Raw genomic sequence first — 22,609 nt, 5'->3', positions numbered from 1 at the left:
ATCATGTTTTTGTTTTTTTGTTTTTTTAGCCCAGAAGGGGGAAGATTTCTGGCTCCCATCGGGAGATCTGACAAGAAGCCCGTGTCGGGCTGTTTTCACGAGTGTCCTTGATAATGATTCTGTACGCAGACCTCAAGAGAGCCATTGATCACACACACACACACACACACACACACATACACACCGTCTGTGCGACATCAGAAACAAGATGGAGGAATGAAGGACACTGATCTCGCTTGAAAGATTGCATTTTTATTTATTTTTTTAACGTCTCCAATAAAGACGTCTCTTCAGTCTTGAGCTGCATCTCGTTCATCTGTGTGTACTCATACGTTCAGATAAAAGGACGGCGTATTCCCCCGTCGAGCCCTCCTGCACATTGCTGTTTTTCCCCCCTTTTCATTTCATATCTGCGAGTCGGGGGCGACTGTTTTTTTTTTCACGAGCCCGACGCCATGGCGACCGGCTTCTGTGTCATTATCCGGTATCCAGAGGTAATTTCTTGGAGGTTGGGAATCGGAAGAAGAAGAAGAAGAAAAAAAAGGCTGGAACTTTAAGGAAAGGAAGGTGTGTGTGTGTGTGTGTGTGTGTGTGGCACTTTATTATTAATCAGGGAGCACTGTGAGTTCAGCGGGAGGGGAGGAGTGTGTGTGTGTGTGTGTGTGTGTGTGTGTGGGGGGGGGGGGGGGGGGGGGGGTGGAGGCCAAGGGATGACATTTGAGGCTGTTGTACGTCCAGCAGGGAGGTTCACACACACACACACACATCGGCGTTATTGGAGCAGTAGGTTACGTTTCTAGTCCTCGTCGTGTCGCTTTGAATCCTTTCTTTGTGTGTGTGTGTGTGTGTGTGTGTGTTATTGAACACAATCGGCCCAGGACGTCGATCTAAAGTATATCCCCCCCCCCCCCCCCCCCCCCCCCCCACACTGAGCCCGTTTGCACCCCGTGACACCGGCTGAGGTGAAGAGGACGCTACCAGATCCCGAACCATCTGTTGCATTGATTACATCAAGTCGATTATGTAAGCGAAGGAGCGAGAGATGATGAGACGGCAACGAGGATCCCACCGCCGGTGGATGAAAGCGATATTAATAAACGGATATCAAAGCGTAACAGGTTGATCAACACACCCCCACCGCCACCTGCACTACCCCCTTTTTTTTAACTATCATCTGATAAATATCCAAATCCTCTTGTTCCACTTTAAAACTCCTCCTAGGGGGGTTTTGTGTCGACGTGAGAGGCACTCGGGTAGATAATTACCACGAGGAGGGCTCCAGGAATGGATCTGCAGCCTTTGAACGGTTCAATGTTCCTTTTTCTCTTTTTCTTCACAAGCAAAATGTATTGGCCGGTATTTTTGTGAGATGAATGGATACACAAAGAGGGCCTAAAGACGGGATTCATGTGGGACAAACCATTAAAGAAACTCTGCTTTCTCATGTTTATGCTCCTGCTGAAACTACACTGAAGCCTGCTGCTTCCCCCCCCCCCCCTCCCCCTCCCCCCCTCTGAAAAACAAAACATTAGCAATTTAAATATTTCAATGACCGACCTTTACGTGTTGCATCGTGTGTGTTTTTTCCTGCCACAATTCTCCCAGAGGCAGATTGTTGAAGTGTTTGATGTTTTACAGTTTCTGCGGGGCTAAACCACGACCACTTCTTTAACATTAGGAACATGTGTTTAACCACTACACACACACACACACACACACACACACACACGCATAGAAACAAGAGTGATCAGAAAATGTACCCGGTCAAAGATCCTCAAACCTCCCACTGTACTCTGGCTTTAAAATACTTCATCGGATGTGCCGAGTCTTCAACGCGATGCTGTAAAAGTAGTGAAGTGTTGCTGTAACAGAGAGAGAGAGAGTCTCGTGATTTAGACTCTTTTCTCCGGTTGTTTTCACGCACGTTGTAAATGGCTTTGACAGCGTTCATAAATCCCCAAAACCGTCGCCTTTTTTGCTCCATCGCCGCGGTTTGGAGTCCACAACAGGCAGAGGATGATTAATTACCGCGCGTTGGAATAATAATTCTCAACACAGTGTTTGTTTACGGGGAAATAATTGCCGACACGCGTCGGTGGGATTAGCGGTCGAGACGATTAAGGGTCCTCTTTTGTTCGGCTTTTGTGCCGACACGCGGGGAGCGAAAACTTTCAATTCTTTAGCGTTTTTTTATTTTATTTTTTCTTATTGTTAATGTTAATGTCTCATTTAATTGATTAATGTTGATTGGAAATACTCGTGACAAGCATAATATGCACATTTTTACGCACGTTTTAAATTGTAAAACACAGAGAAAATTACAGAATACGCCAACCGAAGTAAACGTTTAAACACTTTTAACTTTCAAATAACAGCGATTTGGGACACAAACACCAGCCACCCGGTTTAAAGTTTAACCCACCCAGACGTCAACCACCAGGGGGCGACTCCTCTGGTTGTATAGAAGTCTATGCTTCATGTGTTAAAGCTGCATTCTGTCCCCTGACCACCAGGGGGCGACACCTCTGGTTGTATAGAAGTCTATATAAATGACTCCACTTCTCTCTTGATTTATAGTCTCAATCTCTAGTTTCAAGTCTTCTTCAATACAGCGTGATGTTCATTTAGTGAATTATGGTCCATTTACAGTCAAACAGACCATAAAGCAGGGTACGCTTTAGGGCGGTGCAACCTTTTGAATGACAGGTACGAATGATCATATACATATTTGCCGAAAAAATAATCTTCGTAAAGTGCGCATTAGATTTGTGTACCAGAGCCAGATACGGTCACTTCCGTTTACTGGTTGCAAAGAAAACCAAAATGGCGACGGCCCGAAACGGCGAACACGAGGCTTCAAAACGGACCAATGAATGACGTCTGTGGGTTTTTCTTCATCCGATCTCGACACGACGTCATCACTCTCACGGAGGACGTTTTCTCCGATCGATGTTTTTTTACATCGTAGTTACTGGAAAGCTCGGTGCAGCTCACACAGACGACGAAGGGCCTGAAACTCTTAATTACATGCGGACATGCTGCGTAGTGGTGACAGAAAAATGGAGATTAAAAGTCTGCTGTGCATGATTCTTTGCGGCCGTGAAGAGGCCTCCGGTAGATTTTGATGCGTGTCGCTCTCACCGCGAAGAGTTAATAGAGCCGCGGTCAGGCGCTGTGTGTGCTTCAGCCGAGCACCTCCTCTCATGTCAGCTTTTACATAAATAAGAGCTTTTTCTCTCTCCATCACTCCCTCTCCTTCTCTTTTCTCTCATGCACACCCACACAGAGCCTGTCAGAGGCGCATGAGGATGGGAGGAGGAGGGAGGGAGGTGGGTGAAGCATGACACGTGAAAAAGGAAAAAAAAAAGCGTTGCTCTCAACGCCGCATCTACAGCCCTCTCTATCTATTGTTTCTCCGCGTTTGCTTCTGTTTCCCGACGCCGTGCAGCATTCCAGACTATTTTCTCTCTCGCTGACATCGGCGCTGTTGTGAGTTTATGCGCAGAGCCTCGTCTCTTTGTTCTCAAAACTACCCAATTACCCAAAGATCTTCTCTCCTCCTGGCACAGAGATGTTGATTAATCTCGGTTCATTTATGTGTAAATTAAGACGCCGCTAATTGGCTCTAACTGAAGGAGAGAGGCGCATTATGAGGAGAGAAAAAAAGAAAAAAGATTGAATTCAGAGTCAGTAATGACTTATGATCTGTAAAGCATGATATGCCTACAGCAAATACATAATGCGTTATATAACCCTGGTGTGAAAAGAAAAAGGAGACGACAAGATTCATGCTTCCCAATGAAGACGGTGGTCGACAGAGGTCTCTCTCTCTCTCTCTCTCTGCTCGTATTTATATTGTTAAATCAATAAAATCATACATTTCTTCAGACACTAGTAAATGGGTGTTGTTCGAGACTTTGCTCACCAATCGGTTGCCACGGCAACTTGCGGCGTTTTTTTCTTCTTCTTCCTGCCCCAACCTGGCTGACTGCTGCCTCACCGAGGATCAGTTCTCCACATTCTCGCGGTCGCTGCACCTGGTTAATAAGAATAATTAAGAAATCCCTCGTTGTCAAATAATTATTTATCCAATTAGCGACGATAAAACCGAGGTGAGCCCGTCCACTTTATTGTGATTATTTGAGAGGGGTCCAGTACAGATTAATAGATTACGCTGGCCTAAAAAGCGAGATACTCGTCACAGAAATGGTGACTAATAATACATTTAGTGCCTATTAAAAAAGTTCTTCTCTCAAATTTATCACATTTTGAGTGTTTTACGGCGCTCGAAAAGTTGTGAAATGGGCAAAAATGGCTCGATAGCGCCCCCTATAAAGTCGTTGAAATTTGGTAGGCAGAAAAAAAAAGCATCTCAACAACATTTTTAACCCTTTTTTTGACAGGCGCCGTCCTCCTCGGATTGGATCCGATCGACTTCAATTTTCGTCACGACAATGTAAAGGCCTCCGCGATCAAAGGTTATCGAGCATTTGCATTTTCACGCAAAATTGTTGCCGTGGCGAGGCGGCAAAATGTGCCATAAAACAGGAAGTTGTGTTGTAACTTTAGCATTGCTTTGAGAAATCTGCTCCGAATTTGCTCTCAAAGCGTTCAAGAATAACAAAAACACAAACATTCTTATCTCCAGGTGATTATACACCTGTCAATCAATCCCCCCACCCCCCCGAATCCTACACCCTGTTCCCTTTAAAGTTGCCGTGCGTGTCGTCTGTGTCGAGTGGCATCAACCCTCAGGGACGAAGTTTCAAGACATTCGACATCACGACCAGCTGCTACCCGTCGCTTTATGCAAGAGGGACAAAGAGAAAGCCACTCTCCCTTTGACATGGAAGGCTTATATTCAGTTTACCAGTGTAAGAAAATGAAGCCCACATTCAATCTTTGAGAGACAATAACACACAAACAGCTTTCACTCTATAATACGTAATACAAAAGCTGTGGCAGGTTATGTTTGTTTTGTACGCTCAATATCTCAGAAACACCTGCAGGGGATTTATTCAGATTTGGCACCAGCGTCCACTTGGACTCAAAGATGAGCTGATGAGAATTTGGTGCCTCCCGGTTACTGTGGACACATTTATTTGGCCATAAGGGGCCGTTGCCATTAAAAGAGTTTCATCCCAGGCTGAAAACAGCAGGCTCTTTTGTGAAAACACCCAGCTGGGGAGCTCTTGAGAGCACTTTGGAGGCGCAGCAGGGTTTTTTTTTTTTTTTTTTTTTTGGAAGATGAGACGCTTTGGTTTGGTTTCTATGCCACGGGGTAGAAACAAGGTGCAGTACTTTGCTCTGGATGAAGCACGAAGTTAGAGAGGACGGACCCGGCCGGTCCATACGGCTAATGAGATTTTGTGGTTTTGTGGAAACATCTTGTCGAGATCATTGTTTTAATCGCTTTAACATCAACTTTATTATCCAGCACAGAGGAAATTAGTCTGGATCAGTGCTCCTGACATGAGGACACCTTAAAGTCCCTAAACAAATAAAGAAATAGAAACAATAGCACAGAATACATTTGATCACGTCTTTGTGCTAATTGGCTATTTTGCCCTCCTCCCCTGTGATTGGACAATTTGTGCTTTAAATACAAGATTTTTGAGAAACTGAAAATATAAATATATATATTTTGCTATTTGGTGACGCCCGTGTGGCCAGAAAGAGGCTCTAACGTCATCGTGGTTTAAAGGTCAAACATCAGAATTCAATCAGGAAGGTTATGAGGGATAATTGTAACGATTGTAAAGCAGAGCGCCATTTCCTCCTCCGGGGGGAGTCCTCTGATCGGTTCCTCCAATCTGGTTGAAAGATGTATTGATCGGTTGGAACGAAAACCATCCATCTCTCCTAAGGCCAGTGTTATTTCACTCAATGTTAATTACAAGACACTGATCCTTTCCAACCTAATCCCCCACTGAATTTACCTTTAGTAGCTTTTCAATAACCTTTTTAATGCTTTATATATAATGCTTTAAAAATATATACAGTATATACATACAAATATTTAAAAAACATATATATATACAAATATTAAAAAACATATATATATATATTTAATATATACAAAATATATATGTACAGTATATTTTTTATATTTATATCACATTCTGCCGTATAAATATATTTAGTAGTAGTAGTATTAAATAAAATAACTTGATATTGGTCATTAGAGTAGTGTATCCAGTCTACTCCATTGATAAAATAAATACAGAACCATTTTAGGAATAGGAATATTTTAGAAATAGAAAACACTGAAATATTTATCTTCTCCCCGAATATATTACCACTTCTTCTCTCCGAGGCATGGATTACCCAAAAGTATGCCTCCTCCAGGAAACAGAAGTTCACAACTCGTCTCTCCTCGTGTTGCCGGGGCAGAACAGAGGAGTGTGTTATGACTAAACCGGCCTGGCGAGTGTGTGTGTGTGTGTGTGTATTACGTCAAAAAGTCACACACTCATCAGCGGCCTTCTGTACCGGCTGAATGTGCATTCAGTCAAAAGTTTGGGGTGTAAAGACGACTCATTACATGGAAACTGTTTGACGCTCAAGCTGTGTCTTTGTTTGACGATGCGCAGTGGAGGCCGAGAGCACATCTTAATAAGTGGGTGTGAAGGGACCATTAATGGGAGCACTGGTGCACCCAGTGACGCCGTCACTCTCCCCCACGTCTAATAATGTGACTGCAAAATGAATTTCTTCACACCGTTTTTTAACTAATGGAGACACACGGTTAGGGGGAAGCCTGCTTCACAACCGCGTGGCTCCTTTATTCTTAGTGTGATATAACGCCACGCATAGAAAAACATAGACGGTACCTAAGAAGTGGACGTGACATCACTCGAAGCCTCGAGTTCAGCTTTTTTGGCCGTCGACATCTTGGTTTTTCTGCCATCGGCGTCTCTGGTTCTCGGCTGTCGTCGACATCTTGGTTTAAGTTCTTCGCCATTTTGGTTTTCCACCACCACCACCGTCTTGTTTTTTTTGTTTTTTGCAACCAGAAGTGACACGAGAGAGTGAAGCCAAGTGCAAAACGACACTTCCAGGCCACCCTTGTCGTCTGTTTGACTCTAAACGAAGCATAATTTACTAAATTAACATCAAGCTGTATTGAAGAAGACTTGAAATACGCATTTGAGATCATAAACTCATGATTTAAATATTTAATGAGTTTATAAATCAAGTGAGAAGTAGGATAATCTTTTCATAGACTTCAATACAATCTGACTTATTTTTGCAACCAGAGGGGGTCGCCCCCTAATGGCTTCGAGAGAGAATGCAGGTTGAAGACACTTTTCAGAACTGAAGGTATAACTCATAACATTGATCATGGCTCCATTTCATTTTGATTTCCCGAATAAGCCATGTCAAATGCACAATGCCACGACACCAGCCGTCATTGTTACACCTGTGGTTTCCCTGCTACGACATGTCAAAATGTCAGACGTGAGAACAAAAAAAGGATTATTTCAAAGGTTTTGGCCATAAACCTTTAATTGTGACATTATGGGAACTATTACTAACTAACTAACACTCTTTCTTACCCTGTGAGGTCAGGGTCAGAAGCAGCTCTGTGATGTGTTTAGCCTAGCTTAGCACAAACACTGGAAGCGACTCGCCTACCTCCATCAAAAGTGCCTTCCAAAGACATTTATTAAAGACTAGTTTTGCACACTAATCCCATATGCCGAAAAAACCTTTTATAACATACTCTTTTTGTAGAAAGTCTAGCTTTGTTTCCCCCGCTTTCAGTCTTTATGCTAAGCTAGACTAAAGCAATCTCTCTTCTGCTTTGATATTTATTAGTTAGAGGTGTTCAGTACAAGTTATTAATCTGAACTGACTACAGGCTATGGGCATTAAAAATGGTGATAACTTAAATTAAAACTATGGTAAATGGTAAATAGACTTGTATGGCACTTTTCTGATGGCTAACCTTCATACAACATTCCCACCGCGGAACATCTACGGGAGCAATTTGGGGGTTACGTGTCACGTCGACATGGGCAAGCGGAGCTGGGGAATCGAACCAGCGACCCCTCTGATTGAAGCAAATAAGCACTACAGTTTTACGCTGAGGTTTAAATCATCCTTCCACATGTGGAGCCTCGCCGTCAATTTACGCTCCGAGATAATAATCATGCATCGCTTTCTTTAACCACGCAGAACAAATACAAAGTCCACCTCTAATATCCAGATTCTCATGTAACTGTTGAACATATTTACCAAAATATTTGAATATTAGCACCATAAAATTAAAACAAATGCTAGCTTCACTACAAAACCAGATGGGGGGGGGGGGGGGGTGACGTACAAATTGGAGTATTATAGTAGTATATGATAATAATATTCAAATATAATAACAATGAATGTAGATAAAAAAAATCTGAGTTTCTTCATATTACCAACAACAACAACAAAACTCGGATGTGTAACCGTCGCTGCGGACTGCCGGCTCCCCATCAAGCCCACTCGCACTCAGCCTCCGTGCACCAGTGAATTACAGCCTGGGGCCAGGCTCCAGGCTCAAGGTTACACACCTGTGATCTCAGCCGCCATCTTGGAGACATAAACGGGACTCTGCTCGGCCCGAGTGCGTGGACATGTCCGCTGTCCCCGGTTGGCCGCTGCTGAAAGCGCCGTTCTTTTTTTTTCCTGTGATTTCTAATCTGTGGGAGACGTCGTTTCTGTCTGAAAATCCAACCCCAGGAAAACCGACAGAGGAAGCACAAACATCTCCTCTTGACGTCTCGTGTTCTGATTATGTGACGAGTAAACTGAAGTTTCTAAATTCATATTTTCGGGTTCCTGACAAGCGCCAGTTCCTCTTTACACTAATTGCCTCTTAATATCTCTCCGTTCGTCTGCTTTTCACGATCACCAGCCGTGAGATGTAAACAGAAGTCGTTCTTGCTCTCGTTGTCGCCTCAGTAAGTTTTTTCTCTCCAAAAAAAATATATATTTTGGTGGCGGAGTGCGATACCTTCTCCCGTAAATTATTGTCATTAATGTGTGCAGCTGTTCTGCAGTCAGACAGAAAGAAGAAGAATGAGGAGGAGGCTGAATTGATCTCTTATCTAGCCACTCGAGTAAAGCCGTGAATGCAGAAGTCTTGGAACGGCATTGTTAGTATTTACCTTTTTTGTTTGTGTTCTTTTTAGATGTAAAGTGCTATGATTTTACAGATCTGGAGCAGTGATATTTTGCTCTTGTCTGATGTTGGATGGATTAGCGTGAGATCTTCTACAAACACTCATGGTTCCCGAAGGATGAATCCCTAAAAAAAATTCCCCCTTATTTGACCTGAGCACGCAATTTACATACAGATGTTCGTGGTTCCCAGAGGTTGAACCTGAGTTACCACCAGCAGGTTACGTGAGAAATGTGGTAAATATGTTCATACGGCGATTGGATGGATTGACGTAACATTTGGTGCAGACGTTCATGATCCCCTCAGGATGAACTGCGGTAACTATGGAGATCCCTCAACTGTCCATCCAAAATTAAAATGTGTCCAATACCTCTCATGGCTAAATACGTGCAGAATTAAATGTTATTAATATAATAACTCAATGGCACTCAGCATGCTAGCGCCTTATATTAACATGCGTGTTGCTCTGCATGGCTAAAACATCAAATAAAGCCTCGCAGAGCTTTTGACACATTTTACACATTGTACATCTGGACCATTGATGTATTTTTTTTCCAGTGAATATGCAAAATAGAAAAGTATGATTCATTTGTTCCTCCAGCCCAGAAGCACCTGGTGTTTCCCACCGGTGAATCTGAATCGGCAAGTTACAAATATACCCTGGAATACCAATAAGAAGAAAAAAGAAGACTTTTTTTTTATTCCCCTCCCTTTGCTCTCACTCTGCCTAACACTCTCTCTCTTTTCCCATTCGCGTGGTCTCACTCTCTGCTCTGTTTCCTCAACAGGAGTAAAACCTTTTGTCCACTGAAGCGGTCCGCTGAGCATGTTGTGACAGCCATGTCTCTGGAGATGGAGAAGACCATCACCAAGCTGATGTACGACTTCCAGAGGAACTCCACCTCTGATGATGACTCTGGATGTGCACTGGAGGAGTACGCCTGGGTTCCCCCCGGCCTGAGTCCCGAGCAGGTACACCGGCGCCACGATCGCCCCCCTGTCCAGTCACAGGTGTTCAGAGGGGGAGAGAGTAGAATAGTGCACACTAGTAGAATAAGTAGAATATTGCACACAAGTAAATTAAGTAGAATATTGCACACTAGTAGAATAAGTAGAATATTGCACACAAGTAAATTAAGTAGAATAGTGCACACAAGTAAATTAAGTAGAATAGTGCACACTAGTAGAATAGTGCACACTAGTAGAATAAGTAGAATATTGCACATAAGTAGAATATTGCACATACGTAGAATATTGCACACAAGTAGAATAAGTAGAATATTGCACACAAGTAGAATACGTAGAATATTGCACACAAGTAGAATACGTAGAATATTGCACACAAGTAGAATACGTAGAATATTGCACACAAGTAGAATACGTAGAATATTGCACACAAGTAGAATAAGTAGAATATTGCACACTTCTATAATAGTGCACACTAGAAGAATATTACACACAAGTAGAATAAGTAGAATATTGCACACAAGTAGAATACGTAGAATATTGCACATAAGTAGAATATTGCACACAAGTAGAATAAGTAGAATATTGCACACTTCTATAATAGTGCACACTAGTAGAATATTACACATAAGTAGAATATTGCACACAAGTAGAATATTGCACACTAGTATAATAGTGCACACTAGTAGAATATTGCACACAAGTAGAATAAGTAGAATATTGCACATAAGTAGAATAGTGCACACAAGTAGAATATTGCACACAAGTAGAATAAGTAGAATATTGCACATAAGTAGAATAGTGCACACAAGTAGAATACGTAGAATATTGCACATAAGTAGAATAGTGCACACAAGTAGAATACGTAGAATATTGCACACAAGTAGAATAAGTAGAATATTGCACATAAGTAGAATAGTGCACACAAGTAGAATATTGCACACAAGTAGAATAAGTAGAATATTGCACACAAGTAGAATACGTAGAGTATTGCACACAAGTAGAATAGTGCACACAAGTAGAATACGTAGAATATTGCACACAAGTAGAATAAGTAGAATATTGCACACAAGTAGAATACGTAGAGTATTGCACACAAGTAGAATACGTAGAGTATTGCACACTAGTATAATACGTAGAGTATTGCACACTAGTATAATAGTGCACACTAGTAGAATATTGCACACAAGTAGAATATTGCACACAAGTAGAATACGTAGAGTATTGCACACAAGTAGAATACGTAGAGTATTGCACACAAGTAGAATACGTAGAGTATTGCACACTAGTATAATACGTAGAGTATTGCACACTAGTATAATAGTGCACACAAGTAGAATACGTAGAATATTGCACACAAGCAGAATATTGCACACAAGTAGAATACGTAGAGTATTGCACACTAGTATAATAGTGCACACTAGTAGAGTATTGCACACTAGTATAATACGTAGAGTATTGCACACTAGTATAATAGTGCACACTAGTATAATAGTGCACACTAGTAGAGTATTGCACACTAGTATAATACGTAGAGTATTGCACACTAGTATAATAGTGCACACTAGTATAATAGTGCACACTAGTAGAGTATTGCACACTAGTATAATACGTAGAGTATTGCACACTAGTATAATAGTGCACACTAGTATAATAGTGCACACTAGTAGAATATTGCACACAAGTAGAATATTGCACACGAGTAAAAGTAGTTGGGTAAATTGTACTTAAGTAGGAAGAAGTAGGCTATAACTGTACATGAAGCACCTTGCCTACTGGGGCCACGAACCAGCCAGCACTATAACATGCACTAAACAAAGCACATATACGCGATCAACGCACGCACACACACACACACACACACTTTCTCCTCTCAGGTCAGACGTTACCCATCAACACAGATAATCATTTCCCTGCTGCTTTTTGTTAAATGTTCTGAATATCTCATGGGGAGCCTTTTGCATTAAAGCACATCTTTACGTTGCATTGAAGATTGCATTCAATCTCAATGTAATAACCGACAGACAGGCACTCTGCAGCCTGTGCACACAACTCATGATCAATAATGAATATAGAGCTGCCTCCGTCAGCGTGGCCTCACAAGAATCCTGCAGAAAAGAAGAAAGAAAAAGACAAAACTCAGACGATTGAACAGAAATGATTGACAGCAAAAGGAGCTGCGAGCAGAATGAAACGTCAGCAAAAAAAGAAAATGTGGACATGCTAACAATATCAAACTGCAGACACACACACACACACACACACACACACATTACAGCAAAGTAGAAGACTGCGCAGATCTCGCACAGTGCGTAGCGCGCGCACGCAGCCGCGTCGCTAGGCAACAGAGATGGAGTGTTGTGTCGAAGGCTGCGCTCACCTGTCTGATGTGGTCTGAACGGCACCTCGTGAGCCTCCCCTTTTCAGGGCGTCGTTTCCGTCGGCCTCTCTGCACGTGGAGCTCCGCCCTCGAACGCGCGGACGCAGAAACACAAACGTTTATTTTCCTCACACGGTTTATTGCACATACTTTTTGTAAAAAAATATTCTGGAACATGCCAGTGAAATAGGCCCGTCACATGTTTTGTGATATAAAGTTATGTAAAAGTCAAACTCCTTTCCCCTTCGCTCCTAAGTGCTTCATTAGCTTGTGCTTATTTATATATTTTTAATCTGGCTTAGCGAATCATATTCAACCGAATCGGTCAGAAGAATTTAATTATTTGGACGATTAAGCACCCCGGTAGCTCCATTTGCCTGATTTTAATCCTGAGATGGAAAATCCCCCGATATATATCTATCTATATATATATAGATAGATATATATATATAAAAACAAGACAATGTATCATTGTTGTGTTTTTTTTTTTTTTTTTTTTTTTTAAATCTCCGTCACGCCGTTTTAGTCTATTTAAGTTGACGGGGGAGGGGGGGGGGGGGTTGGCACACAAATCACCGGGACTGTCGAGGCGTTTTTCTCTCGGAAGAATAACCGTGAGGACACTTTTCATCCATCGGAGTTAAAGCTGACGCCGTGTAGGCATCGAGCTCACGGGGCGAGGGGGGAACAGATTAAATCAAAACGTCTCGGATTCTCCCGTTATCAAAATATGCAATTATGTATATGAATAAACCCTTTTTTTAAAAATGTATTCAAACATGTACCCGGGACCTCCCATTTCACGTAAAACCGACCGCAGCGTTTCTCTGTAAATACGAGAGGAAAAACACTTTTTATAACCGCGAACGCAGCGTTGTCGTCGTCGTCGTTGTTTTTTCTTCTTCCGTTTTAATGAATTGTTGTGGCGACATTTGAAAACCCCAGAGGAATGGAAGTCATTTGAGTCGCCAAGTGTTTTTTGGATGAATCTAATTGGGAAATGTGCGTCAAATGGTGTTTGTGTGCATCCAGGTTTTCACCAATTTCCACCGTCAGGACTCATTTGCAGTTTAAATGCCTTTTAATTGTATCATTTCTTTGTTGTTTGTTTTTCGGACACAACACATATACACACACGGCTCCGCTCTGCTTTATTGGGTACGAACGCTCTTTATTTAAGGAAGGGCAGCGCTCCGAGACCTCTGTTATAACAGATGACAGGCCGGGGTGCTGATAACAGTGATTTTCTCCCAGTCAGCCATCTTGACAGGATGCTGAAAGAAGCTGCATTCTCTCTCATCCCACAGGGGGGTGCAGACAATTGTAGCTGCTTCTTTCTTCTTTTAATGCACTTCAATGGGATGTCATTTAATGCCTCGTCACTTCAGGGTTTTTTCGCTCCCGCACGATGTCGTTAATGTGGCGTTTGAAAAAGAAAAAGAAAAAAAATCATAATTTCACAACTCAAAGTACATTTTTTTCGACATCCCGGAGAAAAATAATCAATTTCCAGCAGATACTAGCTGTATGAAAAAAATTATAAATAGTTCCGGGTATATGGAGTTTATTCAAGACTTTGAATTTGAGAGCATTGCTTTTTGATTTCACTTCCCTCAATACCCTCAAATATCTCCTGCTTGCACTTGGATTTGCTCTGTTATACTCAGATATATCACTTTACTATATATATATATATTATATTATATACATATATATATTACTGCTCCAGCTTTAGCCCCTTTTCCCTCACACTCGGGCTGCATCGCTCGGGAAAAGAGCAGAAAACATAACTTTTTTTTACTGAAGGACAAAAGAGACGACCATTATTTAAACTGAATTCTGTGCACGGTTTTCCCCTCTTTTTGAGCTCAAAAATCCAAAAAGTCAAAGAGAAAAAAAACGCCGTGAATATTCAGAGATCTATTAGCACGCGTTGACTCATTCCCGGCTCTCGCTCTTCTCTCAAAGAGGCCGAACTCTGGAGAGGAAAATCCAAGCGACCTTGACTCTCGCGCACACACACACACACACACACACACACACACACACACACACACACACCTGGCACGAGGCTCGGCGTCACCCTAGCCGGTGCAGACTAAAACCAGTGGGTGTGTTGTGGTGGATCTGAGGGGCAGCGCAGACAGGCAGCTCTTCCCCCTCGCGCTCCACCACCACTGATTATGTAGATTGGATCACAAGTGACATGATTGCTTTTTCCGTTCTTTTTTTTTTTTTTAAGAGTTTACTTCTCAGACATTTATTTTCGTTTCACCCCACGCTTATTAACGTGCGAATGCAAAAAAAATTCAGAATTCTGACCGCGGCTCCGGAGGATTCACTGAATATCGGGTGTTCAAGGTCGAGCTAAATCGTGGCGCACTTTGTCTACCCGGAGAAAAAACAAACCCCTGTGGTTTCAAAAAAATCCGAGGGCAAAGCAGAAAAAAAACAGGTTTCGTCGGCATGGAAACCGTGATGATATTCATCTGAAAGTAATTTCAGATTCAATGAGGCGTGAATTAGTGAAATTATGCTGGTTATGTAAATGGTAAACAGGTAAACGGACCTGTGCTTGTAGCCTTCCGACCACTCGGAGCGCTTTAACGCTACATGACATCATTCACACCCGTTCACACACCGATGGGAGGAGCTACGGTTCCACCTGCGCATCAGCTGTAAGCCGTTAACCAGCATAATGGACACATAATGTAATCAATATTTCTATATCGATAATGGATCACGTGGCTACTTGTGTCTCTTTCAGCTTTTACGTTTTGATGGTTCACAAATGAACCGTTTTGGGTCACGCTGACTGCTTTTATCAGATGTTTTCAGTGAAATAGCTTCAGAGGGACGAACGTGAAGCATTTCTGAGAAATCTATTGGCAGAAATTGAATATTAATATTCATAACTATGTTGTCATCGGCAGAAATCTGATTGGACATTGTCACAACAACCACCTCACGGATTCTAGACTCAGCAGCTCCTCATCATGCATCATTTCTTTTGGGGGCCAAACTTATATGGAACCGTTGAATCACACCTATCAGATAAATCAGAGACCGCCTGACAAAAGGATTTGAAAGCCGGCGGGTCCAAATAAAACAAATAAACGACATGCTACCTCATGCTATCGCTGTCTTGGAAAGAGAGGGCAGGGTATGCAGTTGGTTGCAATCTGCCACCTGCACCACTAGAGGCCTCTAAATCCTACACACTGTGCCTTTAAATAACCCGCCGCGTGCCACGCATCAGACGCCACATATGGACAAACTCATAGTGGAGCATTTAGCAGCTAAATAGCTAATTCATCTCAGGATTAGTGGAGACCAATAGAGTGAATATTGAGCCTACCTTCGTCGCGTGGCCCAGAAACGTGCCGTGAACGCTCACGTTGCCCTCTTATCAACTTCACACCGCCCCAAAAAACGTGAGCGTCACCACACTGACCGCCGTTGTTTGTTTCAGGTGCATCAGTATTATAACTCCTTGCCGGAAGAGAAGGTCCCTTACATCAACAGCCCCGGAGAGAAACACCGCATCAAGCAGCTCCTTCACCAGCTGCCGCCGCACGACAACGAGGTAGCGACACTAAAAAACGCGTTCGTCCTCGTCGCGACCTTTTTATTCCAGACGCATTTGTTGACGATGAGCCGTGTCGTTTAAGGTGCGTTACTGCAACGGGTTGGACGAGGAGGAGAAGCGAGAGCTGAAGCTCTTCAGCAACCAGCGGAAGAAGGACAACCTGGGCAGAGGCAACATCCGCCCCTTCCCCCTCACCATGAACGGGGCCATCTGTGACAAGGTACCTCCTGGGAGATGTTCGAGGTCTTCAGACGGAGAGAGAGAGAGAGAGAGAGAGAGAGAGAGAGAGAGGACCCTTTAAGGAAACCTGTGTTTTCATCAGATAGATTGGAAAGATATGAAGTGTAAAACATTCTTTAAAAGATCACACGCAGTGTCACTTTCCACATCTTAGTTTGTATTCTACTTTTTCTCTCTGCCTCTTCTGCCCCCCTTCCTTTCTTTTACTCTCATCTCCTTTCCTTCTTCCTTTTTCCTCTCCTCTAATTTCTTTTCTTTCCCTTTCCTTTTATTTGTACTCTTTCCTGTCATCCCCTCACATCTTATCTCCTTATTCACCTTTCCTCTCATCTATCGTTACCTTTCCTATTGTTTCTGCTAATCTCCTTTCCTTTTATTTCCTCTCCTCTTATTATTTCCTCTCATTTTCATTCCTCTCTTTCCCTCAAATCTTAACTTTTCCAAATGTTGTTTTCCTTCCCCCTCTCCTCTCCTTTCCTTCCCCGTCTCCTCTCCTCTCCCCTCCTTTCCTTCCCCATCTCCTCTCCCCTCCTTTCCTTCCCCGTCTCCTCTCCTCTCCTCTCCTTCCCTGTCTCCTCTCCCCTCCTTTCCTTCCCCGTCTCCTCTCCTTTCCTTCCCCGTCTCCTCTCCCCTCCTTTCCTTCCCCGTCTCCTCTCCTCTCCTCTCCTTCCCTGTCTCCTCTCCCCTCCTTTCCTTCCCCGTCTCCTCTCCTCTCCTCTCCTTCCCTGTCTCCTCTCCCCTCCTTTCCTTCCCCCTCTCCTCTCCTCTCCTCTCCTTCCCTGTCTCCTCTCCCCTCCTTTCCCGTCTCCTCTCCTCTCCCCTCCTTTCCTTCCCCGTCTCCTCTCCTCTCCTTCCCCGTCTCCTCTCCCCTCCCCTCCTTTCCTTCCCCGTCTCCTCTCCTTTCCTTCCCCGTCTCCTCTCCTCTCCTTTCCTTCCCCGTCTCCTCTCCTCTCCTTCACCGTCTCCTCTCCTCTCCTTCCCCGTCTCCTCTCCCCTCCCCTCCTCTCCTTCCCCGTCTCCTCTCCTTTCCTTCCCCGTCTCCTCTCCTCTCCTTCCCCGTCTCCTCTCCCCTCCTTTCCTTCCCCGTCTCCTCTCCCCTCCCCTCCTCTCCTTCCCCGTCTCCTCTCCCCTCCTTTTCCTTCCCCGTCTCCTCTCCCCTCCTTTCCTTCCCCGTCTCCTCTCCCCTCCCACAGTGCGGTGGTCAAATAAACGGAGGCGACATGGTGGTTTTCGCCGCCAGGGCGGGTCACGGTAAATGCTGGCACCCTCATTGCTTCGTCTGCAGCATGTGCGACGAGCTGCTGGTGGACCTCATCTACTTCTACCAAGATGGCAAGATCCTGTGTGGCCGGCACCACGCCGAGAGGATGAAGCCCCGCTGCACCGCCTGTGATGAGGTGCGCCTCCGTCTGGGCCTCCAGCCCCTTCATTGAGGGGGGGGGGGGGGGACTTGGATGTGGTTGAAACCGGTCTATATGTCTCAGTATTGTTGCCACGGCTTGTTTTGTAAAGGCAAGCTGGCCGGAGATGATAAAAACAATGATAATAATAATAACTCTGGCCACAGTAATTCCAGTCTGCTAAGGTTTGTTTACTTAAAGTGTGTGTGTGTGTGTGTGTGTGTGTGTGTGTGGGAGGGGGGGGTTCGCAGCTAGATGTGTCTTCACTCATAAACAGTGCAGGAGAGCTGAGACCACATGTTTATCTCATATGACACCAAGAGTTATTTGCAGTACTTTGGGATTTATTTGATTGACATGGAAATCCAAAATGTTATTTATGGGATTTTTCTCTAATCTCTTAAAACAAGGAGAGAAAAAAAAAAAAACGCCCCCCCCTTAGCAAAGCCCCCCTTAGCATCTTTAAGAGACTAAAGACAATGACGTAGTATAAAGACTGAATGGGTCCAGTGGTTTTAATTGGGAGACCTGTGTTTGTGTCCCAAAGTGTGTTTTCAGTGCTTTTTGTTACGTCGTTTAATTTTTACTTAGTTTACTTATTTGTAGTGCTTTTTCTCCTAAACTTAAGTAAGTTGTTTTGTTTCCTTAACAACCAAACAAACTATTTTCTTGTTCCTCGCCAACCAGTGAGTTAAAAAAGTGACACCGAGGGGACAATATGTGTTGAACACTACATTTACATTACATTACATGTCATTTAGCTGACGCTTTTATCCAAAGCGACTTACAATAAGTGCATTAAACCGTGAGTCCAAACTCAGAACAACAAGAATCAAGCAAGTACAATTTCTTCAATAACGTTAAACTACAAAGTGCTATCAGTAAGAGACATTTAAGTGCTACCAAAGTGTTAAACTACAAAGTGCTATCAGTAAGAGACATTTAAGTGCTACTAAAGTGTTAAACTACAAAGTGCTATCAGTAAGAGACATTTAAGTGCTACTAAAGTGCTACTACGGCGCTACCTTCCCTTTTCAAGGTATAGTCGAAAAAGATGTGTTTTTAGTTTGAAGGTGTAGAGACTTTCTGCTCTCCTGATGTCAATGGGGAGCTCGTTCCACCAATGAGGAGCCAGCACAGCAAACATGTCGTGACTTCGTAGAGTGTTTAGCTCGTAGTGACGGAGCTACAAGCCGATTGGCAGAAGCCAAGCGAAGTGAACGAGGTGGGGTGTACGGTTTGACCATACGGTTGGACAATATGTGTTGGACAAAGGGGTCACGGGGCAAAAAAAACTCCGTTAAGAAACCCTTCTGTTGTACAGGGGAAACATAAAAGATATTGTGAAAATAATAACGGGCCAAGGACGGCGCCCTGAGGTACCCCAAACACCGTCCCCGCCCAATATGATTTAGCTTCCTCGGAAAGCAATAAAGGTCATCTTTCAGGGTAATTTGGTCAAACTAATCTCTGTGCGGTGTGTTCTTTTTTCCTCCTCGCTGATGAATGCAATGTGTCTCTCGGTCCGTGCAGATCATCTTTGCTGATGAATGCACCGAGGCGGAGGGCCGGCACTGGCACATGAGGCACTTCTGTTGCTACGAGTGCGAGACCACCCTCGGCGGCCAGCGCTACATCATGAAGGACGGGCGGCCTCACTGCTGCAACTGCTTCGAGTCCCTTTACGCCGAGTACTGCGACGCGTGCGGAGAACACATAGGTACGTGTTTCATTTGCGGACGTGTTCGACACCACGGAGAGAAAAACAAAAACGTCTTCTCAGCCACTTATTGCCGTTCATCAGCTCTGCGAGCCACAGCTGTGGAGAGGCGGAGCCAGTGCAGTGAGACGTCGATGTTTATTATCATCGCGAGCTCCAGTAACGGGTGAAAGTGTGTTTCGGAGAGACGCTCCCATGTTGAATCCAGATGGGAGCTGTGAAAGATGATTACTTCCCCGAGCTGGGGGAGCGGGGGCTCGTGAAATGTTTTTCGAGCCATCGTGTGTGTGAGCAGAGTTTCAGAAACGGTTAACGCTTCTTTTTTTGTGTGTGTGTATGTGTGTATGTTTTACTCTATTTCAGCAACAAAACTATATATCTGACCAAAATGAGCTTAACCTACTGGCTAAACGGCTTGAAATGAGACTGTGTGCTGTGTTCATTAGCCGCAGAGGAACATTTCTACAGTAGTGTTCCAGAGAGCTGCCATCACATTACCATTTTTAAACACTTAACGCTAGACTGCTTGTGTGCTTGCAATGTTGTAAAAATAATGGCTTGTTTTGTTTCTTTCTCCCCCACCCCCTCATCTCACCAAAAAGGCATCGACCAAGGCCAGATGACGTACGACGGGCAGCACTGGCACGCCACCGAGGAGTGTTTCTGCTGTGCCCGATGCAAGCGCTCCCTGCTGGGCCGCCCCTTCCTGCCAAAGCAAGGCCAGATCTTCTGCTCCCGGTCCTGCAGTGCCGGACAGGTGTGTAAACAACAACATATGATACATTAAACTGTATTTTTAATTTTCTTCATATTAGCAGTTGATTCATTTATTTCTTTTCATCTGAACCAATCAGGACCCGGACGAGTCCGACTCCTCCGACTCGGCCTTCCAGAGCGCCCGTTCCCGCGAATCCCGCCACAGCACCAAGATTGGCAAAAAGGAGCGCAGGAGCGTGGAGCAGGAGCGGCGGGGCGGCGAGGCCCGCCCGTCCGGCCCGCCGCCCATGCCCGACCGGCTGTCCGCGGAGATCGACCCCCTCTCGGTTCAGATGGACCGCTTGAGCCTCTCGTCGAGCCAGACCCCGAGCAGGACGCCCAACCGCACGCCCAGCCGCACCCCGAGCCGCGCGCCGAGCCTCAACCAGGTGTGGATGAGCCGGGACGACCCCTACGTCCCGGCTGCCTACGAGGGCCCCCAGCGGGAACCCTCCCCAACGCCGGCGCCGATACATCTGCTGGCTCAGTGTAACCCGAGGCAGGGCTACAACCCCAACGCCAACGCTCATCCTCCAGCTCAGACTGCCGCCAACCCGGGGAAGAGGCCCGACTCCTGGGGGAAGGAGCAAGGCAACGCCAAGAGGACCCCCATGGCTGCTCTGAGGGGCCACTCCTTCAATGAGAACTGGACCCACCACAGCCAGGACGAGTTCAGACCCAACAAGCTGCGCACCCAGATGAGCTTCAATGAGATGTCGAGCCAGAACCAGGGCTTCTCTGACAAGAGGAGCATCAGCCTGCACGGGTTCCAGAGAGACGGCAGACCCCCGCTGACCCGGAGGAACCCCATCAACGCCATGAGCTTCAACGAGCCCCTCACCCCTCTAGAACAGACGCCTCGTGGGTCCACGGATTCCCTCATTATGTCCAACGCTACAGGTACAGTGATGTGGATGACGCAGTATGGTACAGGGCTGTCCAAAATAAGACATTCTTAGTGGACTAACACACTTTTTAATCTGTAAAACTGAGTTTCTACACAAAGAATAACAAGCAAGTTTATTGGAGAGTAATTTATCATGAAAATACATAAAAAAAGTTACCAATCAACGACAGAAATCGACAAAGAGGGGGCAGCCCTGGTGTGGTACAATAAGATTTAATGCCAAATGGTATGAAAATGTGACGTGTGGTTTCTGTTTTTAGCGGGCAACTCTCTGGACGGGGTCAGTAAGCGCCAGGAGCACCTGTCGAGGTTCTCCATGCCCGACCTGAGCAAAGACTCCGGTGTGAACGTGTCTGAAAAGAGCCACATGGGCACCCTCAGCTCCTCGTTCCAGTGCCACAGCACCGAGTCGCTGTCCTCCTCCCGGCCCTACAACAACAACATGTACGCTCCCCTGAGGGTCGGCTACCCGCTGCAGTACTGGGACGGCCCCCAGCCGCTGGGCTTCGACGGCAAAGGTCGCGTCGGGGTCATGGGCAGCAGCGGGAACCTGCGGATGGCTCCCATGAGCGACAGGATGCCCCGCCGGCGCATCAACGGGCAGGAACCCGCGGCGTCGCAGCAGCAACCGCAGCAGCAGCCGCAGCCGAGGCGCCGCAAGCACCACCGCGGGAACCACGGCGGCGGGCAGCACCGCAGCGGCCGCCACCACAAACGCTCTCGCCGCTCCCGCTCCGACAACGCCTTACACCTGGTGGCGGACCGGCCCGCTCAAATGGCGGAGCCGCCATACCGCCGCGTCCAGGAGGATTACACCTGCTTCCCTGCCGGGAACGCCGCCCGGGAGTTGTTCGGCCTGGAGCCGGGCGGGTACAGGCAGCAGCCCCAGCGGCCGTGCCCCCGCACCACTTCTGATCTCACCCTGCAGAACGCCGGCTGGCAACCCCCGGGGCTGGGCGGGCCGTGCTGGGGCGACGGGTACGTGGAGGCGGCCGACCCCTGGTGCTCCAGCTGCTCCTCGTCCTCCGAGTCGGAGGCGGACGAGGGTTACTTCCTGGGCGAGCCGATCCCGCGGCCCGTGCAGCTTTGCTACATCAACAACGAGGAGCTGCGCCACCGCTACAGCCCCTCTGGGATCGCGGCCCACCACGGACCTCTGCACGGGCCGGTTCACGGCCAGCTGCACACCCGCCAACGGAGGAAGAGCAAAAACTGCATACTTTCTTAGAAATAGAGCAGAAAGGGGGGGTGAGAGAGAGAGAGATGAGAGAGAGAGGTAAGGAGACGGTTAAAGCAACAAAGAGGTGGAACAGAGGGAGTGGGAAGGTGTGTGTGTGTGTGTGTGTTGGGGTTGTACAGAGAAAAAGGCCTATTTTTTTTTTGTGTGTGTGTGTGTGTGTGCTTGTGAGCCTACACAACTCTCTACTCCGGGTAGTGTGTTTTGCGTACACCTACACAGAATGATCCAATCACGAGAGGAAGCTC

At 45.6% G+C, this 22,609-nt stretch overlaps 1 protein-coding gene across 1 annotated transcript; it reads left to right on the top strand.

Moving 5' to 3' along the window:
- The first annotated feature begins 9,994 nt into the window (after nucleotides 1-9,994).
- On the top strand, nucleotides 9,995-22,352 carry LOC117733946 (prickle-like protein 2). Its single transcript, XM_034537908.1, has 8 exons — nucleotides 9,995-10,138; nucleotides 15,985-16,098; nucleotides 16,184-16,321; nucleotides 17,535-17,738; nucleotides 19,275-19,461; nucleotides 20,064-20,218; nucleotides 20,316-21,117; nucleotides 21,385-22,352. Exons 1-8 carry the CDS (start codon nucleotides 10,007-10,009, stop codon nucleotides 22,350-22,352), a joined length of 2,700 nt encoding a protein of 899 aa, XP_034393799.1. The 5' UTR covers nucleotides 9,995-10,006.
- Nucleotides 22,353-22,609: the final 257 nt, after the last annotated feature.

Source organism: Cyclopterus lumpus, chromosome 7 (assembly GCF_009769545.1).
Source record: "Cyclopterus lumpus isolate fCycLum1 chromosome 7, fCycLum1.pri, whole genome shotgun sequence".
Classification (NCBI taxonomy): domain Eukaryota; kingdom Metazoa; phylum Chordata; class Actinopteri; order Perciformes; family Cyclopteridae; genus Cyclopterus; species Cyclopterus lumpus.
This window is presented reverse-complemented; position numbering and strand designations above follow the sequence as displayed.